An 18,336-nucleotide genomic window follows, 5' to 3' on the forward strand; every position below is an offset into this window, starting at 1 on the left:
TACAAAGCTTATAGATCTTAAGTGAAAAAATGTCATATAACACATAAATATACAAATCATACGTAACTGGTTAACTTAATTTTTAAAATATTTTAAAAAGTTATAGACCGGGACAAAGTATGTGTAAGTCAAGTACCACCATGGAACAATATTAAAATCTACACATACAGAATTAATGGGGGCAGGGGAGATGCCATGCCAAGTATGAGGACTGGAGTGTGGACCTAGCACACACACAAAAAGCTGGGTGGGCATGGCAGCCACCTGTAGTTCCAGCACTCAAGAGGTGGGGACTGATCTCTGGGCAAAGGGGCCGAGGTGGACTAGCTGAATCGGTGAGCTCTGGGGTGAGTGAGACTCTGCCTCAGTTAATAAACTAAGAGTGATCAAAGACAAGACCCAAAGCCCACCTTTGGCCTGTCCTCTATGTATGTGCACACACACACGCACACACACTCACACACACACACACACACACACACACAGACAAAGCGCACGTGCATAAAAAGAGCAAAACCAAACAAGAGAATTAATAAGTTAAAAAAAAAAAGGACAGATATAAACTAGAAACTGGGTAAATGTTATGATTAGGATATTTATAGAAGAAGAAATTTAAATAGCCACAACTTAGAAACAAAGACTTAAAAAATTTTTTTTAAATACTATTTTGCTGGGCATAGTGATACACACCTTTAATCCCAGCCCTCAGTAGGCAGAGGCAGGTGGATCTCTGTGAGTTCCAGGCCAGGTGGGGCTACAGGGAGACCCTGTTTCAAAAAGACCCCCCCACCAAAATACTATTTTATACCCACTAGATTAGCAACAGTTAAGTAATACATTATGTTCCAAGGGTGTGACGAAACAGAAGCATGTTGCCGGCGGGCATAAAAAATGATCTAAAGCTACGTTGGAGAGGGTTGGCAGTAGCTTATCTTCTGGGTGAGATGATTATGGTCTTTGGAGCTAAAAACTTCTGGTTATCTACCCTGGTACAACTCTTTAAAAATCAATTTTAAAAAATTTTCATTTTATGTGTGTTATGCCTGCATGTATGAAAGTGCACCCAAGTCATGCAATGCCTGCAGAGGCCAGAACAGGGAGTCAGATCCTCTGTAACTGGAGTTAGCTGTTGGCCACCATGTGTGTGTCGAGATTCAAACCCAGGCCCTCTGGAAAAGCAACGAGTGCTCTAACCACTGAACCATCTCTTCAGCCCCTACCCTGACATAACTTTTTTTCCCTTTTTTTCTGACATAACTCTTAAATGCTTGTCCTATGAATAAAAATTGTTCCGGGGGACTACTTCAGATAAGTATTATATACTAAGGGAGGAATTCTGGAATACAAGTTATTGTCATTCTGGGACTTGTTGAATTGTTTTTCTTCCTTACCTTCAACAGGAAGTTGGGATGCAAATTCTGAAGGCAGAGTTAAGAGAGCAAAATCTTGAAGTGCAGCAAACCAGAGTGTGCTTAGCGCGCCAAGGTCTGTGCGGACTAAGTCAAGGAGACCGTCAGGTGGATGAGGCCCATTTGTGACACTCTCTTCTGGACAGGTGCTAGTCTTCAAGGTTTGTTTGTGAATTTTATGTCTTTGTACAGCAATTATGTAGACCTGTTAAAAGTTAATTTGTAAGTAGGAAAATCTTGTATCTGGAGTATGATACAATATTCTGATGTCTTCCTACAGACAGATTTTCCTTTGAGCACAGTGAACTTGAAATTTGAAATGCACTGTGCCATCAAGAAGCCATGTATGTGTAACCACCTACACAAAATCGGGGTAAAAAGATTTGTAAAATCATCTCCAGGGGGCTGGAGAGATGGCTCAGCAGTTAACACTGGTTGTTCTTGCAGAAGACCGGAGTTTGAATCCCAGCACCCACATGGCGGCTAACAACTGTCTTTAACTACAGTTCCAGGGGATCTGACAGCCTCTTCTGTCCTCTGTGGGCACTGCACGACATGGGTGCACTTACCTCCATGCAGGCCATACACGTATACACATAAAGTAAAAATAATAAATATTTTAAAAAATCATCTCCAATGACAGCATCAGGGATAATAAATACCTGGTAAATAATACGCTGCCACTGGGTACTTCAACAACCATGACAGCAACAGACAACATACTCCAGGTTATGACCCATGATCCATCCCACCATTTGGCTACAGAAAGCCATTTCTTTTTTTTTTTAATTTTAAAATTATTATTTTTTAAATTTATGTGTGTGAATGTGTTGTCTGCGTGTAAGTACACTCGTGTCGTGCAATGCCTCATGACAGGAGTTCAGAAGATGGCATCAGATCCCCTGGAACTGGAGTTATAGATGGCTATAAGCTGCCATGTGGGTGTTGGGAATCGAACCAGGGTCCTCTGCAAGAGCAGCCAGTACTCTCAACTGCTGAGCCATCTCTCCAGGCCCCAAAATTGATTTATTTTTATTTTATGTATATGTTTTGCCTGCATATATGTATGTGCACCACATGCATCCAATGCCCACAAAGTCAGGAAGAGGGTGTCAGATCCCCCAAAACTGGAATTATGGACAGGTGTTAGCCGCCATGTGGGTGCTGGGAACGAGAGCCCAGGTCCTCTGCAACAGCATCCAGTGCTCTTATCTACTGAGTCATCTCTCTAGCCCCTCTTCTATTATTTAAAATGAGCCAGGGGCTCATATAGACCAGGCTGGCTTGAATTTGCTATGTAGCTGAGGATGACCTATAGACCCTCCCATCTCAACCTCACTTGAACTGGGATAACAGGCTTGTGCAATTACACCCAGCTTTTTGCAGTAGTAGGGATTGAACCCAGGGCTTCATGCATGCTAGACAAGCACTCTACCAACAGAGCCTTATTCCCAGCCCTGAGTGTACACACACACACACACACACACACACACACACACACACACATACACACTCTCACACACTTTCATTAAAATAACATATGAACCAAGATTGGTCAGCCAAGTGTGACAGGTATATGTAAATTATATTATCCCATTATAAACTAAATATAACTTTCTTTCTCATTAGGAAATTAAAGTCAAGCATTTTACTACAAGCTTTTTTTTTTTTGGTATTTTTGAGACAGGGTCTCCCTGTAGCCTCAGCTGTCCTGGAACTCACTCTGTAGACAAGGTTTGCCTTGAACTCACAAGGGATCTGCTTGCCTCTGCCTCCCAAGTGCTGGGATTAAAGGCGTGTGCCACCACACCGTGCTAAGATTTCTTTTTTAAAAATATTTTTATTTTATGTGTATGCGTGTATTGCTTGCATGTTGGTAAGTGCACCTGTGTCAGGCGGAGGACAGAAGAGGCTGTCGGATCCCCTGGGGCTGGAGTTATGGACAGTTGTTAGCTGCCATGTGGGTGCTGGGATTCGAACCCCGGGCTTCTGTAAAAGAACAACCAGTGTTCTTAACCGCTGAGCCATCTCTCCAGCCACAAGAAGATTTCTTCTCTCTCTCTCTCTCTCTCTCTCTCTTTTGGTCTTTTTGAGACAGGGTCTCCCTGTAGCCCCAGCTGTCCTGGAATTCACTATGTAGACCAGGCTGGCCTTGAACTCAGAGATCCGCCTGCCTCTGCAGCACCACGCCTGGCAAGATTTCTTTTTTCTAAGAAAATGATTGCCACTTATTTAAACATCAGTCTATGAAAAGCATTAAAAATATTTAAGTAGAGCCAGCGAACTGGCTCAGTGGTAAAGACACTTGTTGCCAAGCCTGATGACCTGAGCTGGATCCTTGCGACCCACAATCCAGGAGAAGCTGACTCCTTCAAGCTGTCCTCTGACTTCCACAATAAGCTGTTGCATATGTGTACACACACATCCACATTCAGTAAATGAATGTTTAAAAAAAAAAAAAAAACCAAAAGTACACGCAAGCAATACTTATATCCAAGAACTAACTGACTTCAATAAAAGTTGACTTTTGTTGGCTATTATAGAGTCTTCGGTTTATAAGTGCCATTGCTTTACTCTTCAGACTGCTTGTCCAGTGTCAATATATAAATAAATCTCATGTCTGGCCTGTGGCAGAGCCTGCGGTCTGAGCACTTGAGAGGTGGATGCAGGAGTAACACAATTTCAATGCCAGTCTCAGCTACATGAAGAGACCTGCCTCCAAAAGCCAAGGCTAAGGTGTGGCTCAATGGTAGAGTCCTTGCCTAGCATGCCCATCGACCTGGGTTCAATCTTTGGTGTGTGCACATGAATGCAAACAGGCACAAAACAAGCCCCAAAGACTCCCTGCATAATTTTATTTTACAGCCTAAGGTGCTTACTGATAGCTTCCATAATTTTTGAAAGTACCAACCTCTGCCCACGCTTTCAGAACAGCTAAGATCTCCATGGTAGAAGCACTTTCATTATACAGGTGACTTAGAGATTCTTTACCAGCCTGTATTTTTGTTAATGACGAAACAAGCAATTGATGAACTCTTCGGAGATCACTAAGGTCACTTACAACTCCACTTGCTATCCAGGCACTGCAAACCTGGTTTCGAGAAGACCAAAAGTGAGATTTTAGAATTACATATTTCTTCTTTGTGAGTTTAGCAGAGTTCACCCAACTCCCAGGAATCTGGCCACAGAAACCAGCTTGTTGTCAAGAAACCCAATAGAACACAGCTGATGAACAGTCAAAAGTGGACTAAGCTGGCAAGACGATAGTGTCATCTGGTTATGATGGAGAGTGTGAGACGCTGTTAATACAGATAAATGAAGCTATAAATTCATAACCATAAGCGTCTGGATTAACATTTTAATTAACACTCTAATCTTGAGTATTTCATCTCATTATTTAAGACTAAGAGACTGTGTGACTAATGTGACTTAATGAAAAGATAAAGCATCTAACATTTAAAACTCCAATGAAGTTTTTATTTTTCTTGGTGCTGGGAATTTAACCCATAGCCTCACACATGCCAGGAGAGTATTCTATTGAGATATACTCCCAGCCCCCAAGGAAGACTTTGATTCTTTTAATGACAGTCTACTTTTAACTAAAAACAGAACAGACCAGACAACAGTAACAACAAACTATGACTAGCTCTGTACTGCAGGGCCAGACACATGGCTCATGTCAGCAGAGGCAGGAGAAGCAGGAGTTTAAGGACAGGTTTGGCTAGTTTAAGGCCAGCTGGAGTTTAAACTCAAAAACCAAACGGGGAAAACCTGCAATGCCTTATGTTTACTAAATTATCAGAGGCTACTTGTGCTTGTCCAGCTGCTGAGGTATTTCTCTTTCTAGAGAAAATATTTTGCCCCTGTCTGCAAGCAGCTGGCTTGTGACACTAATTCCCAGTGTTCCAACGGCACAAGGGTGATATGCCTCAGAGGAGCTGTATTCCCAGGCTAACATACTCCTGGGATGGGGTGGAGGTGGTGAGCCAGAGCTCCTACTTAGCCACACCACCACCAGGGAAGGCACTTCCGACCTGTGGTGGAATAGGTTGCTGAGGTGCAATGTCTGGCAGTTTCCACAAGTAAATGTCTTTTCTACTTACAATATTTTAGCTTAAGACAGATTTTTTTTGTTTTTGGTCTTTTTGAGACAGGGTCTGACCCCTGTAGCCCCAGCTGGCCCAGAACCCACTATGTAGACCAGGCTGGCCTTGAACTCACAGAGATCTGCCTGCCTCTGCCTCCCGCGTGCTGGTATTAAAGGTGTGTACCACCATGCCCAGCCAAACTTTTAAAAAATATTTTAATTTATTATTTTATTTTATTTATGTTATGTTATGAGTATGATTATACTGTCTGCATGAACATAAGTGCACCCGTGTGGCACAATGCCGCAGAGGCCAGAAGAGGGCATCAGATCCCATGGAACTGGAGTTAGGTGTGTTAGCTGCCACGTGGGTGCTGGGAATTAAACCTGCATTCTCTGCAAGAGCAGTCAGTGCTTTTAACCACTGAGCCATCTCTCCGGCCCCAAGACAGATTTATTGATACATAACCCCACTGTAAGTGCAAAGAGCATCTGCATCTCTATATACCTGTATTTACTGAACTGATTTCATTTCCGAAGATTTTAAGTAGTTTACAGCAAGAACACGTATAATAAAGTGATAAATTAGGGACTCAGTACAACATTAATGGAGTTCCTTTAAGACTTTTATTAATTTTAGTTTATGTGTACGAGTGATTTGCCTGCATGTATGTAAGGGCACATGCATGCAATGCCCACAGAGGCCAGAATAGGGTGTCAGATCTCCTGGAACTGGAGTTACAGATGGTTGCTAGCCACCATGTGGGTGCTTAGGACTTGAACCTAACTTGTACTTAACTGTGGAGCTATCTCTCCAGCCCCAGTTCCCTTAATATTGATGGCACTCAAGTACTTCCTAAATTCAATTGGTAAAAGAAAGGTGAGGTGCTGGGAATGTAGCTCAGTGGTAAGAGCACACACTTAGCATGCGCACCAGGCCTTGTACACACCTGCAGCATCAGAACACCAGAGTTTAGAAACCATGAAAGGAAAAGCTGAAAGAAATGACTAAGATTGGATTCCCCATTATGTTTACTACTAATTTATTCAGGCCAGTCCTGCTTTTAATCACCTGAGGTCACATACAGGGCTAGCTACTGAGTATTAACACCTTATTCCAAGGAAAGCAACTGTTTACAGCTGTGTATCATATTGCTCTTAGGGATATAGAGAAATGTTCAGCTTTGCTTGAAATACCAAACTTCTTTTGAGATACAGTTTTTAGTTCATCAAAATCTAAAAGTATGATAACTCATAATGTTGCTGAGACTATGGGAACAGACATCAGCACACACTGCCAGTATCACACTCTTTGATTCATCAATTCAATTTGGAGAATTTATCCCACAGATGCGTTTGCATTCAATGAAAGGACCTACACAGTATTTGTATAAGAGAAAATAAAAACATACATGTCCATCGACATGGAGCCATTCAGATAAACATGGCATGCTCATGAATTAGGACCCCATGCATCTGTGAAAAAGAAGTAGGAAGACCCCTACAATTTAAAGAGAAGGCTGCCGGGTATGGTGGCGCACACCTTTAATCCCAGCACTCCAGAGGCAGAGGCAGGCAGATCTCTGTGAGTTCAAGGCCAGCCTGGTCTACAAAGTAAGTTTCAGCCCAGCTGGGGCTGCAAGGGAGACCCTAACTCAAAAAAAAAAAGGAAAAAAAAAAGAAAGAAAGAGAGAGAGAGAGAGAGAAGGCTGGGGCTGGAGAGACGGCTCAGCGGTTAAGAGCACTGACTGCTCTTGCAGAGGACCCGGCTACAAACCATTCCAGGGGAAAACTCCAGTTCCAGGGGAATCCGAAGCCCTCTTCTGACCTCCGTGGCATTGCATGACACAGGTGCACTCACATACATGCAGGCAACACAGTCACTAAATAAAATATATTTAAAAAGAGGGCTGGCCAGGCATGGTGGCACACACCTTTAATCCCAGCACTTGGGAGGCAGAGGCAGGTGGATCTCTGTGAGTTCAAGGCCAGCCTGGTCTACATAGTGAGCTCCAGGACAGCTGGGGCTACAGGGAGACCCTATCTTAAAAAGACCAAAAAAAAAAAAAAAAAAAAAAAGAGAGAGAGAAAGCTGTACAGTGAGATGGAGTATTAGACAGCCACGAAGAAGAACCTTGGAACTACTTTTAAAAAATTTGTGCTCAGGGTCACAGTCTGTAGCCTTGCTAGTTGAACTCATGGTAGTCCTCCTGTCTCAGACTCCCAAGGGCTGGGATTACAGGTATGAACAACCATGTCTCACTTCAAAGATCACTTCTTAAGCTTTGACTTACCTGACATGCTTTGGCAGTGACATCAGGCGGTGTGTCTAACGTGAAGGCTGGTCTAAGAGCTGCTCCGACCTGACAGGAATTACACCACTCATCAGACATCAATGAGAAGAACATAGTTCTATCTAATGTGACTATTTGTTACTAATCGGCATGATGGGCTGCCGTGATTTCTCCCTGCTCTGTATCTTTTTTTTAAAGTCAGGATCTCACTATATAAACCTAACTGGCCTGGAACTCACAGACATCCACCTGCCTTTGCCTTGAGTGCTGGGATCAAAAGTGTGCGCCACCTCCTACCCCCGCCCTTTTTAAAAACGATACTGGCACCATGGATTTTCTTTTGATGAAGCATCTCTTCCCAATTCTTAGTCCATGCGGTTGCTTTGGCGCTAACAACACTTGTGTGGCTCCAGGGGTCCACAGGGAGATAACGAAAACACTCAGGACTTCTGCTAAAAAGGCACTACCTCTCTATCTGGACTTCGGTGCTCAGAGGATTATGTTCATGCTTAGAGAAATGCACATACAGTCAGTGTTGAAGGATGCAGGGCCAGTTATGAGATCCTTACAATAATTTTCCTTTCTCTGCCTGATATCCACTTTTGGCACTTGCTTAATTAAGGTGAATTACAGTGTTTATTCTAACATGACAAGTGCGCTTCAGCCTTTCCTTCTGCTGTCTCTCTAAGTGCCCTGGCTCTATCTCCTAGAGAGACGTGGGAGAGGGCCGGCAAGCTGCTGGACTGCTTTCCTTACTTGCCGGTATCACAAGCTGCCTCTCAATCAAGAGAAAGGCAGCTTTCGATGAACAGCGTTGGTGGATTCAAGACAGGCAATGATTGCACTTTGAACCTTGGATTAGTGAAAAACTGGTTAAAAAGATTACAGAACCAGCAGTAGAAATGGATCTTTTCCTAAATCTAAAAGGAAATCATGGCAGTCACACATAACATTCTAGTTTAGGAGTGATGAAGTTAGACCATGCAGCACGAATACTTATTGTTACGTTGCCTATTCAGACGTTTTGTGAAAGACTTTTCTACTAAAGTCCTCTATTCCTGCAAATTTAAAAGGTTTTAATTATGAAAATAAATCCTTAAGGCTATAGAACACCCACTTATGTACCATTTTACTTTCACCTGAAGCTTTGTCAAACACTATTAGATTTTCTGTGCAGTGCTAAAAAGGGCCATGTGTTAGAAGAGACAGCCGTTATGAACCGAGAGGTGAGACCGAAAACACTATTAGATTATTTTCTGTGCAGTGCTACAAAGGGCCATGTGTTAGAAGAGACAGCCGTTATGAACCGAGAGGTGAGACCGCAGTTTCACAGACCTCACCAGTGTTCTTTACTAGGGACATTGGAAAGGTTCTAGCACAAAGCGCTTACATTGGCTTGGTACTGTTCCAGAACCACATGACCTGGAAACTCTGGTTCTGCAGTCGCTGCAAATCGCCGAATGACAACCAACAGTGTTTCAAGGCCAGAAAGACGGAGCTGGTCGCTGTGGTCTGTGGCAGCCATAAAAGCCATGCGAATTAGGTCAGCGAGATGCAGCACCAGGAAGTCGCCTACAAGATTTAAAAATCAAGAAAAAGGTGGTGAGACTAAGATTTACGGTAAGTGGTAATGCTCTCTCCTTTTTATTTCAGAACCTACCCTTTAAAAAATTTTATTTATCTTTATTTTATGTGTACGAGTATATTGCCTGCATGTATGTCAGTGTACCCATGTCATGCAATGCCGTGGAGGTCAGAAGAGGGCATTGGATCCTGGACAGAATTTTAGCCACCATGTGGGTGCTGGGAATTGAACCCAGGTCCTCTGTAAGAACAGCCAGTGCTCTTAACCACTGAGCCATCTCTCCAGTTTAACAAAATCCACAAGCCACATACTGCACACTCAGTTGTTTGAAAGCTGTGGATTTATCCGTCTTAAAGGCTCACATAGTTATGTAGTGATGGTGCTGTCTCAGCAAAAGTCTTTTAGCTTTCATCATAATACAATTTGTCATAGTTGGTATATACTTTCCACATTGTATTTTGTTTTCAGCAACATTTTCAATTAGGCTCAGGGACATTTCTTCCCAGCTTATATATAGAAAAAAACAAAAACTAAAAAAACCCCCCAAAAAACCCCCAAAGAACAAAAGAAATCTTAATCATTAAAAATGCATTTAAACATTACAAAAGTAGTAACCAATGGCTTACATAAGCATTATGAGTGAGCATCCAAACTGATTTGGAATACTAAGAACACTGTTTTATGTCTTTAGCAGTTTATTGAGTTCACTGCAAGAAGGCAGCAGGTCAGTCAGTAAGTAGAGTAAGGTCGCCAATATTACAGTTCTCCTTTAAAGTGAAAACCACTGCAGACAGAGCTCTACTCGTATCACCTGCTCTTCTCATGCCACTTACTTCTTGAATCTCTTTTCTTCCTTTCTTGTGCTAAGGCAATGTCCAAATGTGCCCTGCCCGCACGCTCACACTGGTTAATCACTCTGCAGACACAGTCAGCAGCAAAGACCCGAGTGGCCCATCTCGGGCTGGTGAAAGGGTGGGGTTTCTGGTCGCTTCTGGTGGTCAGAACCGAGGCATCATCGCCTTTACTTCCTTCCTCCTCTTGCGTTGTATCCACACAAGCTACAGCTGTAAAATTGTCATCAAAGAAAACATAAGTAACTGCTATCGATTAGAAGACACAGCTGTAAAAGAACACAGAACGTGACTTCAAATGCAGACTAGAATTACTATGTCAATCACATCCTTTTGTTAGTAACATAATCAGGACTATATTATCTTAAGGAAATGCAACGGGAGCTGCTCCAGGTCAAAAATGACAAACTATATTCAAAGTGAAAAGAAAATATAGTATGAGATACTGGACCCTTGAAATGACTCAGCAGGTAAAAGCACTTACTAAGCAAGCCTGACGATCTGAGTTCAACCCTGGGAACCCACGGTGGAAAGGAGAGAAGCAAATCCTAAAAACTAGCCTTCAGTCTCCACACATGTGCCATGGCATGTGCACAACCCCCACCCCAAATAATAATGATGATAAAAACATCAGCTATCGGGGTGATTGTCAATCACTTGCATGTGAATGGCTATACTTGATGAAATACAAAATTCTCCAACAGACCATGAGTGTGGCACACTGGTGTGGGTGTGTGTATGGAGCTCTGTTCCTAATGGGCTAGAACAACATTTGCATTGAAATATCCAGCAGCTGTGATTGCTCTTGCAGTCACTATTCCACTCAGGATATAACACAGAGTTAAACCCTGCACTGAGGTCCTAGGCTGGGGAACTACTTTCAGAACAACTGAAATTTACCACATCCAAGTCCCAGCTAAACACTTCAAAGAATACAGTCCATACACAAACAACACAAACAAGCAAAAACAAAACCCCCACAAGCAACAAAATAACCCGATGTATAAATACCAGTTCAGTAATACAAGAGACAAGAAAAACCAAGGCAGTTCCTCTAAAAATCACCAATACTATAGAAAACATCCAGTGAGAGCAAGGCAGGTGCGATCTAAGATGCAGAGCTCAAAATACTGACTTCAAGTAGTTCAAAGACATCAAAGAGAAAACAAGCTCCCAATCAAGAGCACAATGGCCTATGAAATAAGGCAGCGGCACAGATACTCAACAAAGAGGTAAAAACACTGAACAAAAACCAATCTCAAATGTGGGAAATGAAAAACATAGTAAAGGGGCTGGAGAGACAGCTCAGCAGTTAGGAACACTGGCTGTTCTGCAGAAGACCAGGGTTCACATCCCAGCACCCACATGGCGGCTAATAACTGTCCTTGACTCCAGTTCCAGGGGATCCAACAGCCTCTTCTGTCCTCTGTGGGCACTGCACGACACGAGTGCACTTACCTACATGCAGGTAATACAAGAATTCACATAAAATAAAAATAATAAAATATTAAAAAAAGAAAAACATAGTAAAATAAAAAGCTCCATGGAAAGTTGCATCACTAAGATGCATCAAGGAGAGGGTGAAATCTGAGCTTGAAGACGAGGTGGAGGAACTAGACCAGCCCAAGAAAGACAAAGACAAAACCACTAGTAATTATGAATGGGACTCTGAGATACATGAGACACTCTGAAAAGACCACATGTGTCAATCATGGGCAAATCAATACATATTGTTCAAAAGCTATAGAAGACATTTTCAGAAGAACCATAAGAAAATTTCCCAGAGCTAAGGAAAGAAATGCCAATCTAGATGCAGGAGGCATTTAGTACTCCAAACAGACAAGACTAGAAGAATCTCCCCTCCCATCACATTGCAATTAAAACCCTAAATAAACAGAACAAAGAAAGTATACTGAAAGCAACAACAGAGAACCAAGTCCCACACAAAGGCAAGTCGTATGTAAGGGCCCATGAAAACAACAGCACACCTGCCGACTGACAGTGTCAAGCTAGAAGGGCCGGAAGCATGTCTGCCAAGTTCTGAAGGACAGTCACTGCCACCCTAGACGTCTATCCTCAGCAAAGCTGTCCGTTGTACTGATGCAGAAACAGAAACTTTCAAATCTAAAAGTAGGCTAAAGGAAACTATGACCACCAAGCCAGCTGTACAGAAGATACTTGAAGGAATCATCTGAATTGAAGAGAGAAGCAAATCCATCCATGAAGCCATACAAAAGAATAAATCATGCTAGAATAGATAAGAGAGAGAAGAGGAAACGGCCCCACACTGCAAAACCAACAAAATGACGGGACTCAGTGCAACCACTGTGGACATCAGTGTGGAGAACGCTTAAAAAAGTGAAATAAATCTACTATATCATCTGGTACTTGACATATACTGAAAGGACTCATCCTACTATAGAGATACCTGCGCAGCCAGGTTTGCGCTGCTTTTTTCACAACAGCTAAAAAATGGAGACAACCTAAGTGTCCCTCAACTGACAAATGGATAATGAAAATGTGGTACCTACTGAGAGGTAAAGAAAAATGAAATTACCGGTAAATAGGTGGAACTAGAGGCTGTTATACTAGTGAATAACACAGAAATCAGGAAGACAAGCAATGGATGTTCTCTTTCATTTGTGGATCTTAGCTCCAACTCTTTAGATATGAGTATATATCCTGATGTAACCACAGGAGCCAGGGAAATGAAGGGAAATGTATGAGTTCAAAAGCCTACTGAAAAATATGCATACCACACGTACACACACACACACACACACACACACACACACACACACACGAATGCATGTGTATAGCTCAAGGCTACATAACACAGTGCCAGGCAGGAGAAAACTCCTTTGAGTTGTTGGTCAGGGTAGTCCAAGAGACTCCAAGAATAACATAGGCTATTGTTGAAGGTCTTGATTGCCCTCAGGAACGTGAAGGTAAGACCCCTTTGCTGAAGATAGGACTTACTTCAGGCCCAGGACTTGGAGTAATAGAACTGGATGGACCTAGAAGCCTCCTCTGTGAAGACTAGCTCTCAGTTATCCGAGAATGTTATGCTATCTGCCAAGGGAGAAACCAATCAATGGTTCTACCTCGCTGTAAACCCTAATAAACACAATTAAACACACTGACTGGTCCAGCAAACTGTCTTTACTGGTGCAGTAGTGGCACTCTTATCTTGGGGACAGTCAATAGCTATCTAAGTGGACTTATGGCCCACTCAATGGGAGGGAACTCCTGTAGTACTGTAAACATAGCCAAATACACATGGCTGGAGTGGTCACAGATCCTAGAGAAAAACCTACTTTTGTCACTTCCCTAGACCAACATAATTTCTTACTGTATTCTAAATACGTATCCTTATATTTACAGAAGTGTACCTCCCACCACTCATCAAAGTTTCTTTTTTGCAACAGATGGAGACACTTAGAGAATTCCACACCTGGTCAAACACAGAGAATAATGTCAATGAATTGTTCAGCCCTAAGTGACACATCTACAATGCAACCTCTATACCAAAGGCTCATGGAACACAGTGGAACAGGGGCATCTCTCCAGCAAAGCCTCCTCATGTAACAGACGGTGATTAACTCAGAAAGCTACAATCGGCCACAGTGCAGAGTGCACAGAGTAAGAGACTGCAGAGAGCTTGTCCCTGGGGAGGACACCTACATCAAACCTCTGCCATCCAGGGCTCAGGGACCATTGTGAAGGAGGGGGCGGAAAACCTGTAAGGGCCAGGGGTGGTGGCTGACACAGGAAACTGGAGTTTTCCAGTCAGTGACAGCACACACAAGACCCCAAGCAAGTTCAAACCAGACAAAACCCAGCATAAAAGGGGGAGATGGGTAAGAAACCCCGACCTTAGCTGAAGAACCACTGGCAAATGATGGCTACTGGGACAGGGAGAGTCGTTTTGTTTTTTTGTCTTTTTGAGGCAGGGTCTCTCTGTAGCCCCAGCTGTCCTGGAACTCACTGTGTAGACCAGGCTGGCCTTGAACTCACAGAGATCCACCTGCCTCTGCCTCCCGAGTGCTGGGATTAAAGGCGTGTGCCACCACGCCTGGCTAGAGTTGTTATTCTTTAAGGGGGTGATGCTGGCTAGTTGACCAGGCTCCAGAGGGTGGACTCACACCAAGGGACATTTGGGGACACAAACTAGGCTCAACAGGCCCTGACATATATGATAGAATGCATGAAATGCGGTGAGAGGGGTGGGCTATGGGAAAGTGCAGATAGGGGAGGACGTCTGAATATAATCCAAGTGTCTACAGAGCCCAGGAAGCCAGAGAGGTCTCATGGGACAGGGGGAGGGGGAGGAGAGACTAGGACACATGAAGACTGAAAGTAGAGGTGGGAGAATATACATATATGTATCATGGAGAATATACATATACATATATTATGAAGACTATACATATATATATCATGGAGCATATAAATATACATATATCATGGAGCATATACATATATCATAGAGAATATACATATGCTATATATATCATGAAGAATATACATCATGGAAATATACATATACATATATTATGGAGAATATACATATACATGGTGAACGCTCTTTTTTAAAAATTTTATTTATTTATTTTTATTTTATGTGTATGCATGTATTGCCTGCATGTAGGTTAAGTGCACCCATGTCGTGCAATGCCTGCAGAGGTCAGAAGAGGCTGTCGGATCCCCTGGGACTGGAGTTATGGATACTTGTTAGGTGCCATGTGGGTGCTGGGATGTGAACCCAGGTCTTCTGCAAGAACAGCCAGTGTTCTTAACCGCTGAGCCATCTCTCCAGCTGTGAATGCTCTTTTTTTGGTCTTTTTGAGACAAGGTCTCCCTGTAGCCCCAACTGGTGTGGAACTTGCTGTGTAGACCAGGCTGGCCTTGAACTCACAGAGATCCACCTGCCTCTGCCTCCCAAGTGCTGGGATTAAAGGCGTGGGCCACCATGCCGGCTGTGAATGCTCTTTTTAATGTGTCCTTGGAAATGAGTTTTACTATTGTACATACATATATGTATATGCATACACACATACACAGTATAGCTACAGTATGAGTAAAGTGTGTGTGTGTGTGTGTGGAGTTTGAATGGAAGTGTCCTGCATAGCTGGATACGTTGTTCCTAGAAGCCATGGGTTATTAAATGAAAATCAGTGTCTCATTTGGATACCTCTCTTTCGAGTTTTCAGTCATGGAGGTCCCAGAAGCAAACAAAATAAAATGTAAATGACAAAATAAAACTGAGTCGGCACCCTCAGGGCACACAACTGTGAATTAAAAAAAAAAGAGCTGGGCATAATGGCGTATGCTTACCATCCTACTCAGGATGTAGAGGCAGAAGGAGCAGGAAAAAAAAATTAAATAAGACAGATACTAGAAAAATCTAATCAGTCTAACTATATATTAAACTTTTTTTAAAGTTTTCATTTTGTTTTGGAGACAGCATCTCCCTGTAGCCTCAACTGCCCTGGAACTTTCCGTGTAGACCAGGCTGGCCTCAATCTCACGGAGATCTGCCTGACTCTGTCTCCCAAGTGTTGGGACTAAAGGTGTGTGCCACCACATCCAGCTATGTTTTTCTTTTTTAAAAAATATGTATGTTTTCCTTGCATGTAAGTGCACCTGTGCGTGAAATGCCCGCAAAGGCCTGAAGAGGGCACCAGATCCCTTGAGACTGTGCTCTTAACCTCTGAGTCATCTCTCCATCACCCCCAAACTTTCTAAGTTTTCTGAGATGAGGTCTCATGTATCCCAGGCTGATGATGAATTTGCTATGTAACTGAAGATAATATTGAACTTCCTACTTCTACAGGGTACAGGCGAATTGTTTTTGGATGGATGGATGGATGGATGGATGGATGGATGGATGGATGCATGGATGGATGGATAGAATGATTGATTCCTGGGGTCTGAACATAAGGTCTTGAAAATGTCAGGCAAATGCTCTATCACTGAACTATATCCCAGCTAGAGGTCCATTTTCTTTGAAAGGAGAGGGCTTCACTAAGTCTTGAGTAGTACACAGTTGTAGACAGAAGAGCATTACAGAAAGAAACAGCAGAGCCTGGTTTAAGAAGCTGGTGTAGACCGCTGGAAAGGAGGAGGACCACTAAGAAGTCAAAGTAGACAAAATGAAATAAAACACTAGGAAGCGCACAGGACTTACACCACAGACACAAATAAATCTAGAGCTACTGAAACTTTATTTATTTATTTATTTATTTATTTATTTGTTATTTTTTAAGTTAGGGTCTCACTATACAGCACTGGCTGGCCTGGAACTCATTAAGTAGACCAGGCTAACTTTAAACTCACAGAGATCTGGCTGTTTCTACCTCCCCAGTGCTGGAATTAAAGGCAAAGTCCATGGATCTTAAAGTTAAGCAGAATTAAGACTTGAATCTGTCTTTAGGTAAGCTACTCCTCTCGCCAAGCCTGATGTCTCTTCTGTAAAATGGAATAATACTGTCTATTCATAGGATGGGTTAAGGGATTAAGTCTGATGAAACATTCTTTGCCTGAAATGAAATTAGTTTCTATATTTTGTCTTCCTCTGACTTATTTTCTCTTAAATTAAGGATATACATTTTAGGACCTCAAAAACACAATCTTACTAACCATTACCTTGTATTAGGTAAACACACTAGGCAAATAATATAATTTTTTAATAACCTTTAATTCATTTTGTTTGTTTGAGCTAGTCTCATGTAGCCCAGGCTGGCACTGAACTCATTATGTAGTTGAGACTTGAGACTGGTTTGAACTCCAGATCTGCCTGCCTGTACCTCTCACATGCTGGGATCACAGGCATGCACCACCACGTTGGTCATCTAACACTATTTGAAATTAACATTATTAAGTGTGGAATGACCAGACTGCTCCAAAATCAACTTTTGGGGTACTGATATTAGTTTAGTGCATAGCACTTGCCTAGGATGTACAAGGCCTTCAGTGCCACAAAATGTCAGTTAAGGTAAGTTTTCTTTTATGCCAATTTGTAGCAATCTCTCAAACATTTATTATACATGTGAAGAAATGGAGTAACTAAATTATACATTTTATAGCATGAATAACTACCTTTTAATGGGTTTGCTACAGAAGAGCTGGGTGTGGTGGTACACTCCTGTAACCCACTTGGGAGGTGGAGGCAGATGAGTATTTCAAGGTCATTCTGAGTGGCTCCCCAGTCAGTTCAGGCCCTAGTGTACCTGAGACCATGTTTCAAAAATCAAGACAGGAGAGGGCTCTTGCAGAGGACCCAGGTCTGGTTCTCAGTACCCACATAGTGTCTAACAACCATTTGTAATTCCAGTTCCAGGGAATCTGATGCCCTATCTGGCTGCCATGGGCACTGCATACATGCACACTTACACACTCACACATAAAATCTTAAAAAAAAAAAAATCAGCCTCAGTGTTAGATTTATACTGTTCAAAATTAAAGAGAATTTGAAGACACTAGAAGTAGACTCTTCATTTGAAGAGAGCAGTGACTACACAGTTACAATTCAGGCAAACATTACTACAGAGTTGTCCATGGCAAACAATTTCAAACCAGATTTTCCCTTTCAATTTTACCATTTCAACTGGCAATTCCCTTACTTACCAGCTGACGCAGCAAGCACATCTTTACAAAGCTTTAGCCAAAGGGAAAGCTTTTGCACGGCCACAGATGTGAGCATGTGGTTTAGAGTCTCTCTGATGTCACGGCATAGATTCTGATCTGTCTCTCTGTCTAGTAAGATCAGCAATGCCCCTTCAAGGCCCACTTCTCTGATGTCAGCGTCTGACGAGAAGAAACAGAACGAAGCTGCCATAGGAGAGGTATCACGTCAATGTACTTTAAAGGCTTAGCCCAAGCACTGTGCCTCGATCTACTGCAGTTGATCTAAATTCACAGTTGACCTTTAGGATTATTTATGACCCTGTACAGTCATTTAAAAAATGCAACATTGGGGGCTGGAGAGATGGCTCAGCAGTTAAGAACACTGACTATTCTTGCAGAAAACCCGGATTTGAATCCCAGCACCCACATGGCAGCTAACAACTGTCCGTAACTCCAGTTCCAGGGGATCTGACAGCCTCTT

General features: G+C 42.6%; 1 protein-coding gene across 1 annotated transcript in view; it reads right to left on the reverse strand.

Moving 5' to 3' along the window:
- The window catches only part of Heatr5a (HEAT repeat containing 5A), a gene marked incomplete at its 5' end in the record, with an annotated part of 82,101 nt that overhangs the window by 25,511 nt on the left and 38,254 nt on the right, over positions 1-18,336 (reverse strand). The window contains 6 exons of the mRNA XM_029566290.1: positions 1,392-1,614; positions 4,321-4,500; positions 7,791-7,859; positions 9,181-9,362; positions 10,209-10,439; positions 17,856-18,035. Coding sequence (XP_029422150.1) covers positions 1,392-1,614; positions 4,321-4,500; positions 7,791-7,859; positions 9,181-9,362; positions 10,209-10,439; positions 17,856-18,035 — 1,065 coding nt within the window. The remainder of the gene's footprint in view (positions 1-1,391; positions 1,615-4,320; positions 4,501-7,790; positions 7,860-9,180; positions 9,363-10,208; positions 10,440-17,855; positions 18,036-18,336) is intronic.

This window comes from Nannospalax galili, unplaced genomic scaffold (assembly GCF_000622305.1).
Source record: "Nannospalax galili isolate Female #2095 unplaced genomic scaffold, S.galili_v1.0 scaffold1619, whole genome shotgun sequence".
Taxonomy (NCBI): Eukaryota; Metazoa; Chordata; class Mammalia; order Rodentia; family Spalacidae; genus Nannospalax; species Nannospalax galili.